Source organism: Botryllus schlosseri, chromosome 11 (genome assembly GCF_051294905.1).
Source record: "Botryllus schlosseri isolate E-star chromosome 11, Bs_hap1, whole genome shotgun sequence".
Taxonomy (NCBI): Eukaryota; Metazoa; Chordata; class Ascidiacea; order Stolidobranchia; family Styelidae; genus Botryllus; species Botryllus schlosseri.
Genome location: NC_137246.1, coordinates 21,928,272 through 21,949,994, shown reverse-complemented (window position 1 = coordinate 21,949,994; position 21,723 = coordinate 21,928,272). Strand labels below are relative to the sequence as shown.

The 21,723-nt window shown below is 40.7% G+C and overlaps 2 protein-coding genes across 2 annotated transcripts; one reads left to right on the top strand and one right to left on the bottom strand.

Annotated features, from left to right (window-relative positions):
* The first annotated feature begins 15 nt into the window (after window positions 1-15).
* LOC145450636 (tetratricopeptide repeat protein 27-like) lies at window positions 16-13,407 on the top strand. Its single transcript, XM_080329145.1, has 19 exons — window positions 16-141; window positions 1,721-1,901; window positions 1,993-2,107; window positions 2,967-3,095; window positions 3,172-3,311; window positions 3,695-3,819; window positions 3,873-3,997; window positions 5,897-6,009; window positions 6,083-6,149; window positions 7,131-7,358; window positions 10,080-10,280; window positions 11,130-11,279; window positions 12,009-12,107; window positions 12,163-12,215; window positions 12,275-12,403; window positions 12,570-12,667; window positions 12,729-12,977; window positions 13,128-13,222; window positions 13,279-13,407. Exons 1-19 carry the CDS (start codon window positions 69-71, stop codon window positions 13,372-13,374), a joined length of 2,466 nt encoding a protein of 821 aa, XP_080185271.1. The 5' UTR covers window positions 16-68; the 3' UTR covers window positions 13,375-13,407.
* Window positions 13,408-14,420: 1,013 nt separating this feature from the next.
* On the bottom strand, window positions 14,421-21,632 carry LOC145450638 (DDB1- and CUL4-associated factor 5-like). The gene is made up of 12 exons (XM_080329147.1): window positions 21,227-21,632; window positions 21,059-21,168; window positions 19,990-20,136; window positions 19,765-19,924; window positions 18,785-18,928; window positions 18,476-18,605; window positions 17,858-17,941; window positions 17,669-17,794; window positions 17,064-17,233; window positions 16,447-16,590; window positions 15,125-15,261; window positions 14,421-14,945 (listed from the first exon to the last, which is right to left on the bottom strand). Exons 1-12 carry the CDS (start codon window positions 21,301-21,303, stop codon window positions 14,569-14,571), a joined length of 1,806 nt encoding a protein of 601 aa, XP_080185273.1. The 5' UTR covers window positions 21,304-21,632; the 3' UTR covers window positions 14,421-14,568.
* Window positions 21,633-21,723: the final 91 nt, after the last annotated feature.

Here is a 21,723-nt window from a genome sequence, read left to right as displayed (position 1 = left end):
TTTCTTGTGCAGGACTCGAATCCCACGTGAGCAATCAGCTGGCTAGGAGGAAAACGGGAGCCGGGAGGATGGGGCAAGTCGAAGAATTCAGCGCGTTGGAACTGAGATTACTGTCTCCGACCCTCGAGAAATTGAATAATTGTGAGTATATTGCTAGAATAATCAACTATAACCTAACTTTGCTCGCGGGAAGCAATACTCTATCGTTCTTGGTGACATAGGTGGGCGTAAGTCGTAACGAAATACTTTACTTTTTGGTTTTCGGAAGTAGCCTCCCGGTACTCCTACTGAAGTAGGTTTTGCCTATACTTGCTATATTTTCTCAAGTCATCGTGATTTTAGCTTGAGTCTACTTCCACTTTTATTAGTTTTCAGTTATTTTGGTTATTTAGGTCTAGGATACTTGAGCTATCATCATCATCATCATTGGTTTATTAGCAATTTTATCAGTTCAATACACCACAAAAAATGCGATACAATGAATAGACAGGAAGATGTCGAAGCGACTTGGATTTGTCAATGGAATCGGACACCCACCTTGGCCTAGGCGTAGTGAAGAGGAGGCATGCACACTGAATGAAAGTAAAGAATACAGTATAGAAAAAGAAAGCGACAAGAATAGGCGGCACTTCTTCGTTATTCCCCACACATCGAAAAAATGATCCCCATGACAACAATAAATGCTTCCCATGAACAATAACAAAAAAATTTATAAACGTCAAAATGAATTGTTTTTCGCGTTGGGGTGGGGCAGACGGATATTAGGGATGGGGGAGGGGATATTAGGGTGGGTTAGGGTTAGGATATCCTAAGATTAGGGTCGGGGATATTAGGGATTGGGGAGGGAGATATTAGCGTGGGTTACGGTCAAGGTTGGGGTTAGGATATATACTAAGCTTAGGGTCGGGAGATATTATGGATGGGGGCCGGGGGAATATTAGGGTGGGTCAGGGTTAGGTTAGGATATCCTAGGATTAGGGTTAGGATATCCTAAGATAAGGGTTGGGCATATAAGGGTGGGTTAGGGTCAAGGATGGGGTTAGGATATATCCTAAGATTAGGGTTGGGGGTGAAGATGACAATATTCCCAACCCTAATCTTGGGATACCCTGACCCCAAATTTAATCCTAATCTTGGGATATCCTACCTCAACCTTGACCCTAACCTACCCTAGCACCCGCGTCCCGCAACCCTAATCTTAGGATATCCTAACCCACCCTAATAACCCAGGCTACCCCAACCCTAATCTTAGGATATCCCAACCTTGACCCTAACCCACCCTTATAACCCCTTCCCACGACCCTAATATTCCCCTAGCCCTAATCCCAACGCGAAAAACATATATTTTGACGTTTATAAATTTTCACATGTTCATGGGAATCATTTATTAGTTTCATGGTGATCACTTCTGGATGTGTGGGGAATAACGAAGAAGTGCCGAATAGGCTATACTTACTGCGTTACTAGAAATAGCAACTTGCACTTGAGCATAAATTTACGACATTACTGCTACTTCATGGTCGACTATGACTAATTTGCCCACCTCTGAATACAATCCATTTATTTCATCAGTTTTTAAAATTCACAAAAAATAATTGAACATCTTGGTCCAGTCTATTATTAAAACTCTAGCACACCTTGGCCTATAAATGGTAATAAAATGCTTTTTGACGCTTTAAATTAGCATGCACCACTGAGTAACTTACTCTTGTCACTATAGGTTCTGAGGAAACGGACTCATCATACTATGAATCGGCAGCAAACGGAAAATACAGAGATGTCATCAAGCTTGCAAAATTGCTTGAAAATTCATTCTGCCCAAATAGTATCGATAACGTAAAATTATTTGGAGAAACGGTCAAGACTTTGCTTGAAGATAGTGGAGAAAATCGAACAGAAAGGTAATTATGTGGAATCTCACATTTCCTCAGTTATAAAATTACCTTTATTGACATTTTTGGAAGGAATTTTACTGGGGATTTATTGTTTCAGGGAATTGGAAATTTTGTGCTTTGGGATTTCCTGTTTGCAGTCATTTGCGCTGTCCAATTGGACAGGACCCAGTATCGCGGAAGAAGGCGTATTTTCGGAATTCTCTTCGAAACAGGTACAGACAAGTTTCATTCATTCGTTATACTTTTATTTTGTTTTCTCTGTCAGTGACAGGGTTGTAATGACTCGAGTCAGGATTTTTTGGTGACCCAACTTGACTCGAGTCAATTAGTGTATTGACTAGGCTTATACTCGAGTCGCATGACTCGAACCAAATCATATGACTCGACACAACACTATGACTCGGACTCGATCCTCTACTCACTGACTTGACTTGGACTTGGCTCGGTGGCGAATTGAAAATGATTTGACTTGACTCAAGTCAAAACTATAACGATATTGCCCCCTTTGGATTTAGAATATCACAAAGTAAAAGGTACCCTAGTGCCAGTTAATATATTGCCGCAACGTGTTTCACAAGTACATGTATTGCAATTCAAGACTTGCCACAATTACTTCAGTAGTTGTCAAATATGAGTGGTTTTCAAATTTGTCCAGTGGAAGATGTCTTGGTAAAATGGCTGCGGATATTAACCAGCTTTTTCCGACTATGACCGTAATTCAAAATTTCAAAGTCGATCATTGCTGGTAAGCACGAAACAAAATCCAAGATTGTGTGAATCTGAAACCGTCCTCGCTTGTGATACGCATTTACGCTTACAAGCAATTGTAATGATTTCACCTCTGAAGATACTGCGTAATTGCATATCTATCCACCAGCTACTTTCATGTTGATGAAGTTGAAACAATGAATGCAGACCATAGACTACTTGAATACTGTATTCAGAAAGTGTTTGATGTTCTTAGTTACAGCGCCGTACTAATCATCTTTAATTCTATGCTTGTAATGTTACTTGAAAATGTTTGATATGGTGATGCTTTTGCTTTGAGTAACCGTGGTGACACTGTTCTAGGCAAACAACGAGATATTGAAGATTCTAGAAGTCGACGGAGAACATGTCTATCACCTGATCAGCAATCCCATCCTGCTTTGCCTCGCCATGAAAATTTTCGAACAGCCGGACATCTTTGTTCACTATAAGGTTAACTGGATTTTTATGTGTGTTGTATACTTATATTTTACGTATTTCTATGTCGTTTTTTCTTATTCCATTTCAGACATCGTATTGGTGGTGTTTGAGATATGTGTCGGTACATCAAAGACTTCTGCCTGAAAGGAGTCCGCATCTGTACGAATTATCTGTTTCCACTTTCGAAAGCATGAATTGCAGGGATTTTTATTCGAATTTGTCTGAAAAGTAAGTCTTCCATTTCAGAATCAAGTGTTAGAGGTCACTGAACATTTTATAATTATGATAGTGATGAGGTAACATACTTTTACTTTGAAATACTGTTGACATGAACGATGACCTGGACAGATGTCAGACTTTATATAGGCGTACCACCGATCTTGAATTATCTATCCGACTCATAGAACACTATATATTGATCTGTATGTTAATGTGTGATTCCAGATTATGTATGATTCCTCAGCCAAAGTGTTTGAAGCCTCTGGTGGCCCCATGCGATTTGTCCACTGTTATGGTGCAATTACTGCCAATACTACAAATTCCTAAAATCTCGAATGTTCATGTTTTATTGTAGGAAGTTGTTTTCGAAAATGTGTTCATCATTTCTGTAGATCCTTTAAAATCCAACTGCATCTCGAAATGGGATTGCTGCAACTTCACTATTACCAATACAAGGAGGCGGAGAAAAATTTCGATGCTGCCTACACCATATCGGGGATCTCTTGCAATCTTGACGGTAGAGTTGACGCGCTCTGGCGCTTATCCACGTTTAACGATGCCTTTTCTCAGGGGCTCTTGGCGTGAGAACCAAGTTCCAGCAAAAAGCCGTCGCTCAGTTGAAGGTGCTAATCGATCGTGAAAGCGATGGGTTTCAGAGCTTCTCTCCTGAAATATCAGAAGATGATATTGCAAAGGTAATTGCATTTGTGAAATGCTGTGTCTATCCCGTCCGGTTTTTGTTGTCATTCGCTGCTAATTCTCTAGGGATGATCGATTAACAACTTGAACACTTGAAAAATTTTATATTTATATAATATTATATATGCGTGCTATTTGGCAAGTTACCTTTGCGGCAGTGAATTCCATCCTTTGGCCTGTATGACGATCTGTCCTTTTCAGAATCATAACAAAATTACTCTCTAAATAAATGTGCATTATGTAGGCTATCATTTCCGTTGTTAATCTGTAGCATTCTGCAATCTCTTTTATGATTTGTTTGTTATTTTGCCTTGTTTGTATTGAAGTCTGGTTTGGTAAGGAGGCCACAAAGTATTGCGGGTCACTAGGCGCTTAGGCGACAAAAGCTGATTCACTAAACAAACTCCCAATGAGTATGATGAATAGCGGTAAACAGTGTATCGCCGGAGGGGGGGTCTTATTCCCCACCATACAATTACGCATGAATAGTTGATGGTATAAAATATTGCAGTTGAATAGACTATCGTAGGTCTAGTTTGGTGCAACTGTATGGTGTGACATGCATTCCAGGATCCTTCTTTTGAAGCTGTATATATGGTAGTGAGTAAAGTTGCCAAGAATATGAACTGTATATGATCGCTGGTAATTTGCTGTGTGTTCACTCGATTTTCGATTTCTTCATATAGACATGCCATACATTTTCATACAAATTCAAGAGTGGGTCTCCCATCACTTACCTTGAGAAACTCTGCCTTATGCGGGCTAATCGTTAATTTTTGCTTTGCTTTTAGGAGCAAATTCAGGGATGTCTTCGAATAGTGTGACTGTGCAATTGTACATGTACATTAGGGTTGTCCATAATTTGGAAAATCTTACAAATCCTCGGTTGTAATGTCTTATTCGATAGATTATTGATAAAAAACGACAATGAGCCTGAAAGAAGCTCACAGAAAGGCCGTTAAGATTTCGTGCAAAGCGTTTGAAAGTAACTGCCGAAGAATGGGCGTGCCACCGACCATAGAACGGCGAGAAGACTAGTAATCAAGAAACCACGGCTCTTGATTGGATAATCGGCTATGCTTCAATGACCACGTCAGCAGCAGCTTGCTGATTAGGTGAACAAGGGGTCTGCTACTGGCGGCGATTCTGAAAGCACATTGTATGTAGGTTGACAGATGATGATTTAGGATTGATTAAGGGTATGTTGAGGTAGAGTCTGATTCAGCCGATCGCTAGAGCATTCAAAACTTCAACTATGTATTGCAACCTGAGCCCAATAAGATCACCTAACTTATAGTGTCATTGTTAAGCTTTATCTTTGTATTCAATAATGATATATTATTTCTGAAACTAGGAATCCGTCGCCACTTGCATAAGCGCCTATGCTTTCCCTCGTTGAAAACAAGGCATATAGGCTACAGCGGTTTCCTTCACAATGAAGCGGTCATGCTTTAGACGTTTTTGTGAAGCAGCTGTTGTTTGTACATCATGCATTTCGTACCTCAAGATACCTTGAATCAATCCTATATCATTATCTGTCAACCTACATACAATGTGCTTTCAGAATCGCCGCCAGTAGCAGACCCCTTGTTCACCTAATCAGCAAGCTGCTGCTGACGTGGTCATTGAAGCATAGCCGATTATCCAATCAAGAGCCGTGGTTTCTTGATTACTAGTCTTCTCGCCGTTCTATGGTCGGTGGCACGCCCATTCTTCGGCAGTTACTTTCAAACGCTTTGCACGAAATCTTAACGGCCTTTCTGTGAGCTTCTTTCAGGCTCAGTGTCGTTTTTTATCAATAATCTATCGAATAAGACATTACAACCGAGGATTTGTAAGATTTTCCAAATTATGGACAACCCTAATGTACATGCTGATTCCTGTGCAATTTTCAGGCCCTTCCGTTGAACGATGACACTCTTCTTGAATCGGTAAAATTCAATGACAATGAAGCGAATCCTATTACAAAGCTATCGCCAGAGGAGCAAGCTGTTGTTCTTTCCATTTGGTATATTTTTCATAAATAATGATCTATCCCAGTCTTTCTATCTAACTTTCCATCTATTTGCTGCGATATCCAGCACTAGCATGCAGAAGGCATCACCGTCTCACAGACTGCGCGATGAAGAGATCTCGTGTGTTGTAGAAGTGAGTGTGAAGGAATATCATGACTATAGTTGTCTCCATATCTGATGTGGTTGGCATGCAATTATGATGATTATGATTGGATAGCACTGTTTTTGCACTACTATATCGAAAGGATCTGCGTGTTTTCTAGTATTTGTGTGATATGGGACAAAATAAAGATTTAGTGTTCGCCGTAAAAGATGCTTCCTTTTCATGAAAAAAGTAACTTAGTGATGTCAGTCTTCCATTTGATCACAAATTTTTTAGTGTAACATTTATCAAGTATTGCACAAAATATAAAGGAGTAATTTACAAATCACGCTATTAAACTATTTCTAGTATGGTTCTCTCCATGATTTGCTCAACAATGAGCTATGTGATGGATTAGCTGAGTGGGTTATCTCATTGCTTTTTGACTTTTTGCGGAAAATATTTTCTGTATTATGTTATTTCCTTGCTGCGTACTGGAAAAATGTTGTTTTCGGCGATCTCGCCAGGCCATCTGTGAAATGGGAAATCACCGAATTTGGCAGCTCTGCAGGAGCTGACAGCAAAATACTGTCATGTCGGTTTCAAACCTAAAGGGGAAAGTGTATCCATGGTCGATTGAATAACGGAGGAAGAAGCAAAACAAGCAGATATCCTGCAAATCTTGAGCTATTGCGTTATGAAACAGAACCTCTCGACTATCTCATACTCTAATAAGTGTAAAAAATTAAAAATGCAACTTTTTATTAAGCTTAGGTTAAAACTAAATGCAACGTTCTCACGGTTTTACTACAACAAAAAGTAATTAGTTATTATGCGTCATTCATGGAGATACATCTTGCAGCCGCATTACGCTGTTCAGACTTCCATATTCTACATCTGCTTGTCGTTGAGTGGAAATCTACGACATTGCTTCTACTTCTTGAGTAGCAACAATGACAACTTTGTACACGTCTGGTTGCAACAACGTTAGCCTCGCACTTCCGTCGTCTCAACCTCTTCGCTTTATCCTAGTATTTATTAGCGGATCCGAAATCATGGACGGTACACTGCGAGGCCTTGCGAGTGCGATGTTTGCTGGAGAGAGACCGTTCGCGGACTGTGGAAAGGAGCATGGCGCAGCTGGAATTGCTGGTGAAAAATATATCGATGAAAACGACGCTTTCGCGAGTGCCATCGATAGCAATCAAGAGGTTGGCGCTGTTTTACAGCGTGTGGCCGAAACCGAGTTGGATTCTGCAGGTTTGTGATGATGTGGATTTTGATCAAAATGTTAGGTTACCTAATTTAAGCCTACACACCAAATTTGGTTCAATTCCAACCAGTAGCCGCATTGCTACAGAAGAAGAAACTTACTATTTATTATATAAAAATAAATAACAGAAAATTTGAAAATTTTCTGTTCACCCCATGAAAGTGTTAGGTTGTCTATAAAAACGATGTTCACCAAATTTGGTACAATTTCAACCAGTAGCTACGGAGTTATTGCTGTCGAAAAATTTGGATTATGAATTAAATAGTATTTTCGGTGACCAATTCTATAATTATTTATTGTAGTGGTGCTCACCCTAAATACTATTTTATTCAAATCCGCATTTCTCAACGGCAATAACTCCGTTTCCACTGTTTGGAATTGAACCAAATTTGGTGAACATCGTTTCTATAGACAACCTAACACTTTCATGGGGTGAACAGAAAATTTTCAAAGTTTTTGTTATTCATTTCTATATAATAAATAGAAACTTTCTTGTAGCAATGCGGCTACTGGTTGGAATTGAACCAAATTTTGTGTGTAGGCTTAAATTAGGTAACCTAATAATTTTATCAAGTAGCCAGTACGATTTGAGAAAAAAAGTCATATTTGAAGAGCCCTAGTGTAGATGTTCCTCGTATTTTCTAGCCAGGTTCTTATTCATGTGACTGGGTGATCCCCTACTGCATTTCGCTGTTTAGAGAGAATTAATGCAAAACTGAGCTCGCCAATCTCAAAATTGGGTGACACCAACTAAGTACCCATATAGTGCAGATTATTAATAGTAATTATTCCATTAGTAGCGGTACGAGTAAACTACCGTGTCCTTGAAAAAGGCTGTTGGTAACTCCTTCTAGTAACTAACACAATGGATTTTGGTTAGTACCGGGAAAAACCAGTACCTAGGTTATTCGATTCCTAGTTGAGTGTTTTATTGTAGTATGCTTGTTGAGTATTTTATTGTAGTATACTTGTTGTGACATTATAACAGCAATGATGACCTTGAAAATTCATTATGTACCTTTTTGAGGACAGTTACAGTTACCGGTGATCAAAATAAATTCAAATTTCTTGACCATATGCCGACTTTTCGATAGTGCTATGTGACAGTGCCACGGGTCAATCGTGACTTCCTAGTAATTTCGTTTTCCAGGAATATTTGTGGGCTGAACGACAAGATAGAGTCACGGTGATGCGTCCGGCTTTTTGTTTGATAGGTCGTGGGTTCATTGTTCAATCCCTGATCTGGTCAGACCAAAGACCTGATTAGTAAAACTGGTCATGTAGCTTCCTTGCCTGACACTCGGCATTTCCTGGATAGCATGAAGTGGTGGTGCAAGACTTGAAAGCTTTACAAAGCTATATCTGCACTGTTGTTGTCCAGCGGCATATGCATATCGTGCACTCATGGTCAGAGGTGGTCAGTAATGAAGTACTTCTACTTTTTGGAAGTACTCAAGTAGTTTTCCTCTACTTCTGCTACTTACTCAAGTAGATCTGATTTTCTCTACTTCTACTTCGTACTATTTTGTGATATATCTACTTACTTTTCGCTATTTTCAGTTTGTCAAGTAGAAGTAGTAGAACTATGTTTTCATGAGAGTATCAGTGAATATATATTAGGTACCAGATTGCTTTGTGCCGCTCTCATCGCATCGTCGCCTATATCGAATATTTCATCACAGTAAATATGGCCCACCATAACATTTGAAACTGACGTTTCGCAATCTAGCAATTACCTATCATTGCATAATCTAGCAGTCCGTGACGTGTCCTGCTAATCTGGAAAATCCGGCTTTTTTGAACGTTACACCTGTTTTAGCAGATCACCTTTCAAGCTTTATGGACAAAAGACGTGAAATATATTTTCCACTTTTTAGAAGTGGTATTTGTATTTGACTTTCACGTCTGAGTATCATACTTTCGGTTCTAATTACTTTAAGTTCTTTTGTCTGCAGAACATACATGTTGAAGCATAAAAACAAGTGTAGTAATGCCTTTATTTTCCTAAAATAAAACTACATTAAATATAACTTTTACGATCCACAATATTTGTTACTAATGTATAGGCCTACTAATCGCGCAAACTGTTTGAACCGTATCCAATACAACTTCTTCGTATTGCTCTTCGCCTAAACTCGGGGCCTTATCATATGGGGTAGGGCGCCATGACATGATATTCTCTAACACAGGGTATTCTAGTAAACAAAGGGTCAGTATCGCATTTTCAATCAATGCTATAATTTTCATCCCAAGATACAAAAGAATGCTTATTCTGTCGACAGTTGATACCGCCTGGGATGCATCAATACGAATCAAGCTCTCTGCACCTTCCGCACAGCCCAATTTGCAGCTTTTGACAGTCCATGCGAATGAATTAAGACTGTTTTAAAAACTACTTACTTACTTGAGTACACTTCTGCTCATGGTATGCATGTCCACAGATCGTGTGTATATACACATCATGAGTCGGTGTATTTATATGAATGCAGCATGAATATATAACGTCCTATCCTACGACCAAACCAGAATTTGAGGCTCCTCAAGTGGGAAGAAAGTATCGAATCTATATTCCCTGCGGATAAAATTGCTCTTAGTATGAAGAATATATATTTTTACAACTATTCTTTGCGATTGATACTCCACTCGGATTCGAGTGCTTGTGTCGTTGAATCTCTTTGGCGCCACTCAAGTGTACGCTTTGTTTCCAGAAACAGCTAGCAGCCCTGTTTGCGAGCCTGGGCGTGACGTCCAGTGCTCTCGATATATACTTGCGTTTGCACATGTGGGAAGACGCGGTCGTGTGTCTCATACGTACGGGGCGCGGTCACGAGGCAGAGAAAGTGATTCGCGAACAGCTCGCCGTCAAGGAGACGCCCAACTTGTATTGTCTCTTGGGAGATCTGCTTCAGGTGGATTGGTTTGGTTGCTGACATGAAGAAATTTGCGTTCCTGATATTGTCTGGAAGTGTGTTAGGCCGGTGCTCGAAAACCTCGGAACGTTGCTCCGCTGTATCCGAAGTAGATTTGAAATGCCACACATTTATTGAATACTCTATGAGATTTTCTTGGCTGCACTCCCAGTAAGACTTGAATGTGAGGCTCTGGAGTTGATTCGCTTATCCTTCAACTTGTGAGATGGCCTATTCTAGTGCTCGTCTGTTGACGTCAGCTTCGCGCCCCCCTTCAGATGCTCTCACGCCCCCCAGATTGAGAACCACTGAATTCTAACGAACTCGCAAATTGTTTATTTACGTACATCATCAAAACTAGTAAACTTGCTCGTATTGCCAATTTAAAATCATACTCGTTGTCCGAATTGAGTCATTTAGGCGTACGTATCACTTTCTGTAATGTTTACCAATTAACACCTTTCAAATGTATGGGCCGCGAGGTCGGGCTATCACGTCATCAATAGAATGAAAATGGAAAGAATATTACTCATCATTATCATGTTAAAATATATTAGGAAAAAGTTTAATCAAGTATCCACGGTAATTTGATTTTTAGTACGCTTTTAATCCATATTCATACGTTTCTTGAAGCGCATGCGGCCGGCGGGCCGTAGTTTGCCCACCCCTGAGTTAGGTGTAGCCTAATACGTGATGACTTCTGGAACTGCAGCGGCAACTTTTTGAGAAAATTTGAGAACATTTGGTTTGATTTTAATCGATTTGTGGTCGGAGTCGGAGAATTGCAACAAACTCCGATGTGGTTGTTGCCCCTCAGCGTTCAATAATATTGTTTTGTGTTATTCAAAGGATCCCGAGCAGTACACTATAGCATGGGAATTTTCCAAGCACCGCAGTGCGAGAGCCATGAGAAGTCTCGGCGCTTACAAGGTGTCGAAGAATCTTCACCAGGAGGCGATCGAATGCTTTGAAAAATCTTTGAAAGTGAATTATATGCAGGTATAGTTCCCCACTTACCCTATCCGAGAAGTAGTTATAGCATGAATAGTGACTGGAGTCATGATCTGAGTGGAATCACATTTTTTAATGACTTGACATATGATGTATGGCAAAGATGGATGACTCCTAGTCAAATTTTCAAGTAACTGAATATTGTACTTGGCAAAAGTGTGATGAACCTTTTGGCCACTAGAAGTGATCATGTCATCAACACTAATCCTTATTTTACTGAATTCCGTTCCATCAGAAGCTGCATAGTAACGTTTGTCTGTAACTAGCTGAGGTTCTGCAAAGTCGAATATCTGTTTATTGCATATGTCCAAACATGTCTTGAGTCTTTGTACTAGAACGCATTTTAGAATAACGAAAAACTTTGCGTACCGTATGGCATATATGAATCCCCACATTGACGCGACCTGAAAACATTTGACGACTTGGGATGGACCCAAAATTGAAAAATTGTGGACCCAAAATTGAAAAATTGTAGACAAGTTGAGTTGACTCGAGTCAAGTTGGAAATTTGAATGATTTGATTTGAAAAATTGTGAAATCACTTGACTGGACTAGAGTTAAAATTTCAATTGACTCGATGTGTCTATCGGCTCCAAATTAGTTGAGGCTTATTTTGCCCAATGCTTTTCATGAAATAAAAAACTTGAATATTATTGATAAACTTGGTATTCATTGCCTGTCATTGTTACCGAGCATAATGTAATGTGTATACTTCAGGTGGGAACATATTTTAGCATGGGTTGCTGCGCTCTCACTTGCAGAGAATACGAAAAAGCGGCAAAGTCGTTCCAGAAATGCGTCAGCTTGAATTGGGATGTAAGTCATCATTTTCTTGCTGATAGCGATCATCTTCATTCATATTTCTATGCAGAATTATCAAGCGTGGACCAATCTTTCGACGTCATTCGTGCGGAGCGGGAAAAAGTATGTCATTCCTCAAATATGTTGAAGTGGCAGCGAGATCACTTCTTTAACTTTTTCAGATTGCAAGCTTACAAATCTCTGACCGAAGGTCTCAAATGTAATTTCAACCGATGGGAGCTGTGGGAAAATTACTTGTTCATCTGTGTGGACACCGGGCATTTCCGTGATGCAATGAGATCTTACAACAGGTGAGCTGTGTGGGCATATTAGGTATCGCTCTGTCTACTTGTAATTGGATGGAAATTTACGATATTGCTTCTATTTCAACTTGTGTAGCAACGCTTGACTACCTTGACAACCTCTTTTTCGGTCTGACAAATTTCTATGATTATAAATTATCCACCTAATTTCTAGGCTGCTGGATTTGAAGGACAAGTATGTCGACACAGCGGCTCTGAAAGTCATTGTCACAGCTATTATCGACGGTGTAATCGACGCCAACGAACAGTCGGGTAATTCTTTATTGAAATTGCCCATGCTCTTCTCTGTGATGAACTTTTGTGTCGTCCACAGCTACTAAACTGCGACCGATCGCACTGGAACTGTTCGGCCGGCTGACCAGTAAAACCACTAGCGATTGGGAAGTGTGGTCGCTGTACGCTTTGTTGCACGGGGACGCCAAATCAGATCAGGATGATAGCAATATGAAAGCGCTACATTACTTGCAAAAGGCACTGAGATCTTCCTTGCAAAGACACGGATGGGAAAAGGATGAGAAATCTGCCCAAGAGAGCGTACAGTTATGCGACCGTTTGGTTACTGGTCAGTTCACATTATGATATGATTGTCCAGATTACGTCATGTTGGCGATTGAAAGTTGTTTTGCTAATGTTAGTTTTGTATTTACTCGCGACAGTGCCCATAACATTTCATGGTTAGCACCATAAGTAAAATCTGGCTTATATATGGCAGCGTGTCTCCACCAGAAAAAGTCAGACAGCGTCACGGATCAAACACTGCTCGTGTCTACTAGGTTGTCTGTGAATGGAGTAAAGGCAAAATTAAAAGTGAGTTGAAACTTGATGATCGTTTGTTTTTGATAAGGTACACCTTCTCTGTGCAGGTACAGGAGAAGTCGCTGCTGGCGGACGAGGCGAGAAGCAGGTACAACCTGCTTGTCGACAGCTTGGAAGAGAAACTTCATCTTCTGAATTCGTGATAACGTTTGAATAAAAATATTTTCAAAATGTAATTGGTGATTTCCTGTCTTGCAGAATCAGTACTAATGTAATGGAGCGTTAAATTGACTTCTCGTGCGGGAGCAGAATTGTGTCGATGACTGTGGACGTGTACACAGTGTACAGTAACGTAGGGTTGTTCAAAAACGGTTTGTTTTTTCCAAATTTCACTTGCTTAAAAAACGCTACACACTAATTTTGAGTCAATTATGAGCTGTTTTTTATCAGATTTCAATAGCTTAAATACGCTACACACTAAATTTGGGTCAATAATTACCAGTAGAAGCCGTGTAGTTCAATGTTTTGATCCAATTTTTGAAATAATAGGAGTATTTGCAGTAGCAAATTTTGACACTTCGATATGACCAAAGGTTAGGGCTACCATACGTCCTCCTTACTCGGGTTTCTGAAAATGTCCTCCGAGGACGCCTAAATGTGCCATCCTTGGTAAAAATGTCCTCCTTCCCAGATTCCAAAATATGGTAACCTTGCAAACATCGTGTTCCAGGCATGCCTGAAGGAATACTGATACCGAGCGAGATAGTGTAGTGGTTATGCGTCCGGCTTCTCAAGCGGTAGGTTGTGGGTTCGATCCCCGGCCGGGTCATACCAAAGACTCGAAAATTGGTATCCGCAGCTGTCCTGCTAGGCGCTCAGCAATCACGGATAGCATGGAGAGAAGAAACGGGAGCGCAGACTAGATGACCTCATGGGGCCGTATAGCAACTCCGTCGTCAAAGCATCTCGATGGTGCAGGCGAAAAAGAATATCATCTCTCTCTCTGATAAGACCGTGTGATAGTAACATCGCTAATATATGAGAAATATAAGTGTATGACGCTGCTACATCAGTGCAGTGCGGTAGAGAAGTATTGCAATCTTTTGATCTAATAATCTTGCTAATACTGAACGGAAGCAGAGCAACCCTCGCCACTTTCACGCAATGTCTAGGTAAGTTGCATTACTCTGAGCTTACAGGTCTGATGGGCCGAGACAATACCCCAAAGCATCAAACACAAACAAATATATAAAGCAAGAGAAATAACAGTAACGTTTATTAGAATATGTAATCAGCAGTATCAAGTGCAAGGCAGTATCACTAACAAACAAAAAAAGATGTTTCTGTCATCTCATGTTCAACGTACAAAAAGAACTCAAACGCGTCCAATTTCTCGACTACGTCGACGGCGGTTGCTTTTTAACAAAACTCATGTCGGCCGAGTCCGATTTCGAATTCAAGCCGCTCGTGGAAGGCTCGGAATCGTCAGAACAGTGGAATCGATTGCGCGTCCCCCGTCTCGGCCTGCGCCGAGCGTTACGCTGTCTCGTGTTGGACGCGGTTGAGTTGTCGTCCGAATCTGAGCTGCCGCATAGTTCCGCTTTGGAGAAGTCCTTCTTACGCCGCTTTGTTTTTGGCGCGCAGAATAGCTTTTTAGGTTGGTCTTGAGTTGCTGGCAGCGAGTCTTGCGTGGAATACGATATACCCACTTTGTCGTCTTCTTTCACAGTGGCCCTGAGCTTTTTCAAGCGATTTTTAGTTTCATCCGGTATAACTGCAAGAGAGATAAGAGACTTAGGACAGCAGCAAGGAGATGTCCAACTACCAAGTACTGCCGTTTAAATAAAGAAAATGAATTACTACCGGCCACCTCTGGTAGTCATGGACTAATCGCTCCCCAAGTCATTTTTCATCGTCCTATTCCACACCAACCCAAAAATATCATCGAATTACCGTTTATTTCCGATCCCTGCCCTTTGGCTTCGAGCGGCCGGAGAAAAGTGTCCCGTATCATGCTGATGTCGGCATCATCTGCACTAGATCCCGACAACGACACATCCTCGGATGCGACGGCGTGAAATGGTCGTTGGCTGCAACGATAAAATTCGGGACGGTGAGTGCTTACCGTGACACCAGACTTGTACAAGCTACTGGAATTTTGTAATTCACAACCAGGGTTGTAATGCTCGAGTCAATTTGTGTATTGACTCGACTATTAGTTCGAGATTAGGACAGCTAAGACAGGCATTTGAATAGTATTTCGTTTATTCGTATTTCGCCCATCAGTACTGGTACTGGATAAATAGGGACAGAATCTGTTAAGAATGAGGAAATTTACAATATTATGAATGCGCGGCACTCGACATCTCCCGAGCACAGTTGAAATACGCGGATTGAACAGTCCTTGAACTCAAAACAGAACACAATGACTAGGACTCTGCTAACCCTTTGCTCCCTTACTTGGATTTAACTCGGTGGTGAATTGAAAATGACTGATTGAAAATGACTGAGTCAAACTACAAAAGTGAAATGGACTTGTGACTTGGTTATAGCCCTCGGCGAAACTAGAACTACTCACTTTTCAAAATCAGCAACTAGCAATGGAACTAAAACTACTCACTTTTTAAAAGCCAATTGAATAGTATATTCATATTGAAATGAACCCGATTATTTTCGGCTGACACTCGTCAGGGATTATTGTCAGCAACTGGTAGAGAATTGGAAAGAACATTGTATACCGACAAACGTATCTCGAAATATGACGTCACCAGCATGAAATGAGATCTCAAATAAGACAGCGTTCAATGTACCATTTTAGGATGGTACACAAACTCCTTTTGTTAGGCTAACAAAGCTTGGGCTGATGTATTTTGATAAAGGTCTGCTCCAAGGCACACAAATGAAAGTGTGAGCGGCCCCTCCCGATGACGCGAAAACTGTCGTCTCGATAATTTTTCGCGCAGGCGGGATTATCCAACAGGTGCTTGCCAATGGTAGAATTTATGGCCTTTGATCGCTCAGCATCAAGCTTAAGCGGACGAGTCAAGGGCAAGCTTTTTATCACCGAGCGTGATGCACGTGTTCTGATAAATCTAGGGACATGCTGGTTAATGCGTTCCTGCAAACGATTCGATGTTCTTCCAACGTAACCACAAAAAATCCGCATCTAGAACTGGAACTAGAACTACAACTACTCACTCTTCAAAATTCGCAACTACATTTACTCATAATTTGTAACTGTAACTAGAACTATGCGAGACACCAATATCGCTAACCTCTCGTCCGACTTGCCAGAATCGTCGTCCGACTCTTCGGAGCCCGTCTCCTCGTTCTCGTGCTGCAGTAGGCTGTCGAAAAACGCCAACATCTTCGGGTCCTCCTCCGTGTTCTCGGTGTGGTAGTCGTGAGCCATACTCGAACTGGAAAGCAAAGGTGTAATTGGCAACGAAGCATTTATACCTTTTAGGGGTACTTGAGCAGGCTTGGACTACTCGCCCCAGCGACTAGGTATTTAATACTAATATTTAATAGTTCTACTGGTACGATGTGACTTCTACGTCACCTCAAATCTAGAAAGCTATTTCGCATTCTCCTTGTCAACGTTGACTGCTTTGAACATTTCTGAAAACTACCAACTTTTTACATTTTGGATTTTGCAAAGAGTAAGCAGTTTTGGATTGATCTGCATGAAATTGTCAAGAAAATCGACCGAAATAGACCCCGTATCACGATAGCTGGAAAGATTTCGGAAATTGTCCGATTTATTGCATCATTATTCAATTTTGCTCTTAAAAATCAGAAAATTTAATCATTCTGATGTCCCATAAAAAGATGTGGCACTACGCAGTATCAAGAAATAGAAAACGGAAGGCAAGAATCACAAATTATTCACCTCTCGAGAATCAGTTCAATGTATTCGGTATGGGAGTATCTCTTCCTGGGTACTTCAGTACGGCCTTTTTTATCGTCGTGACTGTGCGGCAGACGTTCCGTGCACCAGAGCTTGATCATTTTCTCCACGCCGCAAGAGACCAGCATGTTCGTAAGTGGGTTGAATCTCACCTAAACGATCAAGGAATCAAAGATAAGCAGTCTGAATCATTTGAAAATATTTTTAAAAAGGCAACTAATCACACATCAGGTCGGGGCATTTCAATGTGTGAGCAGATAGCAGATACTTAGCAGACTGTGCATTGAACAAAATAGAAAAAACACTAATTGAAAAGGGTAGAATTTGCCCCTGCATATTTTATCCATAGCGACATGTCTACTTTCCAGCCCAATCCAGCAATCAGCGAATTCGCGGTTCAAAGAATTGGGTCGGAAAATCTATCAATTAATATAAGAATATTCCATATGCAGAATGTATCATGGATTACAGGGAAACACAACGTCTGGACTGTTCGAAGTTTCTTGAACATTTTCAGAAACGAACGGAGACTCGGAGACTTTCACAGATAGCAATTTCGGAAAATCATGGCAAAAACCGGGCCCTACCTGATTCACAATGGACCGATGCCCGTGCAGTAGTTTCGAAGGCTGCCCAATGAGCTTATTCTGCAGGCCGTCTTCCGGAATCTTCCATACGTAAACGCCGAAATCGTCGGATCCCGACACAATGTACTAAACAGAAAGAGAGCATGAGCGGATAAAAAAAATCTACACAGGAGGAACACGGAATGATACCTGGTCTTTATCGCCGGCGAAGCAGCAGCTTTTCATGGTGCACGCGTTACAGTAGCCTTCGGAATCGAACTCAAAAACGCTTTCCTGAAACGGTGTTCAGGTCTTTAGAGAGGTGGTCTTAGTAAGATGCATCATCGCGACAAACGCAATTGATAAATGACACTGCAAATAGGTACTGTCTTTAAAAATATATACGATAGAGTCACTATTTCACATATCTTTCATGACAATTTAATTCATGGACACAACTTTGCAAACTTATGAAAAACAAATTTCTACTTGCCAAAAATCAAAATGCAAGAGTAAGAAATGGAACTAGTCAAAAACACTATCTCTCAAGTAAGCAGTGCTAGTAGGAAAGACTTACTTACACACTAGCAAAAGTACTGACTGATTCTGCGTATTTATAAAATTTGCAACAACATTTCAAGAATACTGTCATCAAGTTGAAAACTTGGATTCCAATTCATCACCACGTCTTGGACAGGATACATGTGTGAGACACAAGCACTTCACCGTCGACGATCAAAATCTAAGCATTGCCTGGATTGGACTGAATTTACCCCAAGCCAGCCGACATCACAAGGCAGTATTCGACAGAGTAAAGTTAAGACTCACACTTTCATTGATATTGAAGAGTGCCATCGGTTGGCGCCGTCTGAGCAGAAGAAGTTGATTCCCTGTCTTGTTAAAACGAGCGCTCATTGCACGCTGTTTCGAACGCTTCTCCCCGTAATGCAGAACCTCTCTGCGACAAGGATACGTAACCATTTTAACCAATTATGCCGAATGTCGATTCTACCATTTAATTCACACACAAATAACATATCCTCATAAAATAGACGTGAAAGTAAGAGGCCAGGACAAAAAGTACATACTGAGTCGGAATGGCCGTTATCAAACACGAGTAAACAGACATTTCCATACTTTTTTGGGCTCCTGATATCCCAGAGCGCCATCCCGTCCCAGGAATGTGCGGTAGCAATCAGATGATGATCAACTGGGCTGAAAGTGACGCTATGAAACGCCGTGTATCTCTTGGCCAGGCATATGCCATCCGCTTTTGGTAACCTGGTAATGCAACACGTAACTGAATGAAGCCCGCTATCCAGGCCCATGGATATGGAGGTTTAATACCAGTAGTGTACCTCCCAGTTTCATCGCCACAGCAGTAGCTATGGTAAGGAGCTCTATAATCAAAATATTATAATTAAGGATATTGTAATATGGTAGCCGGATAGCTCAAGAATGCTTCGCAGGCATAATATCTATATTTGCAGCTGTAGATTTGCATCCCTCAATGCCGTAAAACGGCAAAACAGTCCAAACAAATTGATCTGTAGTCTCATACTCAGCACTATTCTGAAGCTATACATCATTATGGTACTTGGTAATCTATAACTAGCATCACCGGTTCATCACTTACGTGCACTCGGCTGGAGTTTCATAGTAGGCCTACATAAACGAATCATATAAATATTCCGTATTTCATTTGTTAGTGCCGGATACGGTAGAAATATTGAGGAGGGTTGGTTCGATTATGTTCACAATAAGAATAGTTTTTTTCAAAATAAGAACAGTCTCATGTTCATGCAATAAGAACAGTCTCATGTTCACAGTAAGACTGTGTTGCCACTCTGACATCGTGTCTGAGATATGTTGGTGCTGCGACTGACGCTATTGTGAATATTACGACTGTTCTTATTGTGAACATGACTGTTCTTATTGTGAACACAAGACTGTTCCTATTTTGAACAAAACTGTTCTTATTGTGAACATAACCGAACCAACACTGTAGGAAATATTGGCAAAAATAATATGATATCAACAAAGTCATATCGTCTCAAAATTCGGTCACCGGTCGCACTCTACTTCTGATAGTACGATAGTAGCGAATTGAAACCCACCTTGTGTCCAAAATATGAATGGTGCCGTCCTCACATGCGGCTGCGATCTGATATTCGTTCACAGGATTTGCCGACAGCCCATAGACCGACGCGTCACAAACAAAAACATCGGCTAGCATGTTGGTACCAAGATCGTGCACGATAATTTGACCGTCGTTACCTTCAAAAGTCATAAATAGATATAACATAAAGAGAATGCGCCCGGAAATGAACAGGTCTACATACCTGATGACATCAATCGGTCATCGCTCCTGCTAAAAGCCAAGCAGAATATATTGGAAAGGTGAGTCGCTTTCATTTGGACCGGTTGGTACGTTGGTTTCTGTATCGCATGATTGATGTTCCAAAGTAAGACACGCTTATCGTCACCGCCTGCGCAAGAGGAAATGGCTAAATAACTACCCATATTTGAGATATATGCATCTCCATTCCATGGTGTTTCACATCAGATAGATTTATTCACCATAACAAGACAAAGGAATGGGCTATTTTTACTCACTCAGAAAGTGATGAAAATCTACTTTATGTTCCACAAAATCATAAGCGCAAAAAGCTGTGTTTCTCGAAAAACTGTCAAATTGAAGCCAAAGTACTCTTAGAAAATAACCAGGGTTGTAACCAAGTCACAAGGCTCCGAGTCACAAGTCAATCTCACTTTTATAGTTTTGACTCGAGTAAAGTCGAGTCATTTTCAATTCACCATCGAGTCATATCCGAGTCCAAGTCAGCGGGCAGAGCGTCGAGTCCAAGTCAGCGGGCAGAGCGTCGAGTCCGAGTCATGGTATTATGATTCGAGTCCAAGTCATTGTGTTGACTGCTCAGTTTCCAGTTAAAGTCTTGTCTATTTATAACTGTTTGGTGATATCGAATGGTTCGCATTTATAATATACCAATTTTCTCCACTTTTAGCAGTTTCTGGTCGCATTTTCAAGTACCAGTTTACTAATTGACGAAATCCCAATAGTGTGGTTACTTTACTATTCTACGAAATTACAATGAAATGTTAGCCTTGGCCGTCTGAGTCTCGAGTCATATGACTTGGTTCGAGTCATGCAAAATGACTCGAGTCCAAGTCCAGTCAATATACAGATTGACTTGAGACGAGTAGAGTCATACCCGCATTTTGAAAAAAATGACTCGAGTCAAGTTTACAACCCTGAAAATAACAACTTTAGTAAGAAGTGCAGATAGGCAAAATCCACTTCAAAGTTACAAGTGCTCGGCTACAGACCATCGCTGCTCAAAAGCAATAACCGCAAATGAACACGAGCAGATAACTCTCAATCGTAAATACCTGAAGCAAGATAATGCCCCGCAATATTCGAGAACTCCAATGCGTTGACGCATCCATAATGTGCGGCGAGATTTTGATAGTACAGTGAATCAAACAAGTCGAAACGTTCCCTTAAAAATGAACGCATAAATGAACGAGGTTTCGAATGTTGATTTTTCCATATCACACCTGCGATATACCACTGATTGCTTCTTTCTTCCGTGTGTTTGCAGCTTGTTGAGATAGACCGTGGGATGATAGTCCATGTTGCAGCGATACCCTTGAGTACAGGCGAACTTTACGCCTTTGTGCGATGGCTTTTGATTGTCAACGAAAACGGAAAACAAAAGTAATTATAGAAATTAGGGAAATTAATCTGTAAGATATTACAAATACGATTTACAATCGGAAAAATCATGCGAGTTACCGATCGAAATGAAGGAATAGCATGGAAACGTATTGGACAGCACAATTACACGGCTTGAAAACAGGGCACCAAGCCTAACAAAGATATTTATATCCCTGGACAGAATGAAATATACAAATATTTATAATAATTGTGGTGCTCGTGCACATACAGATGACTAGGCCTATCCTGTGAACAGTCAATACTGTACAAACTGGTCAATTTCCAACAAAATCGAACAAAAGTATTGAAAAAGTTCTCCCAATAGAGTGAGCGTATT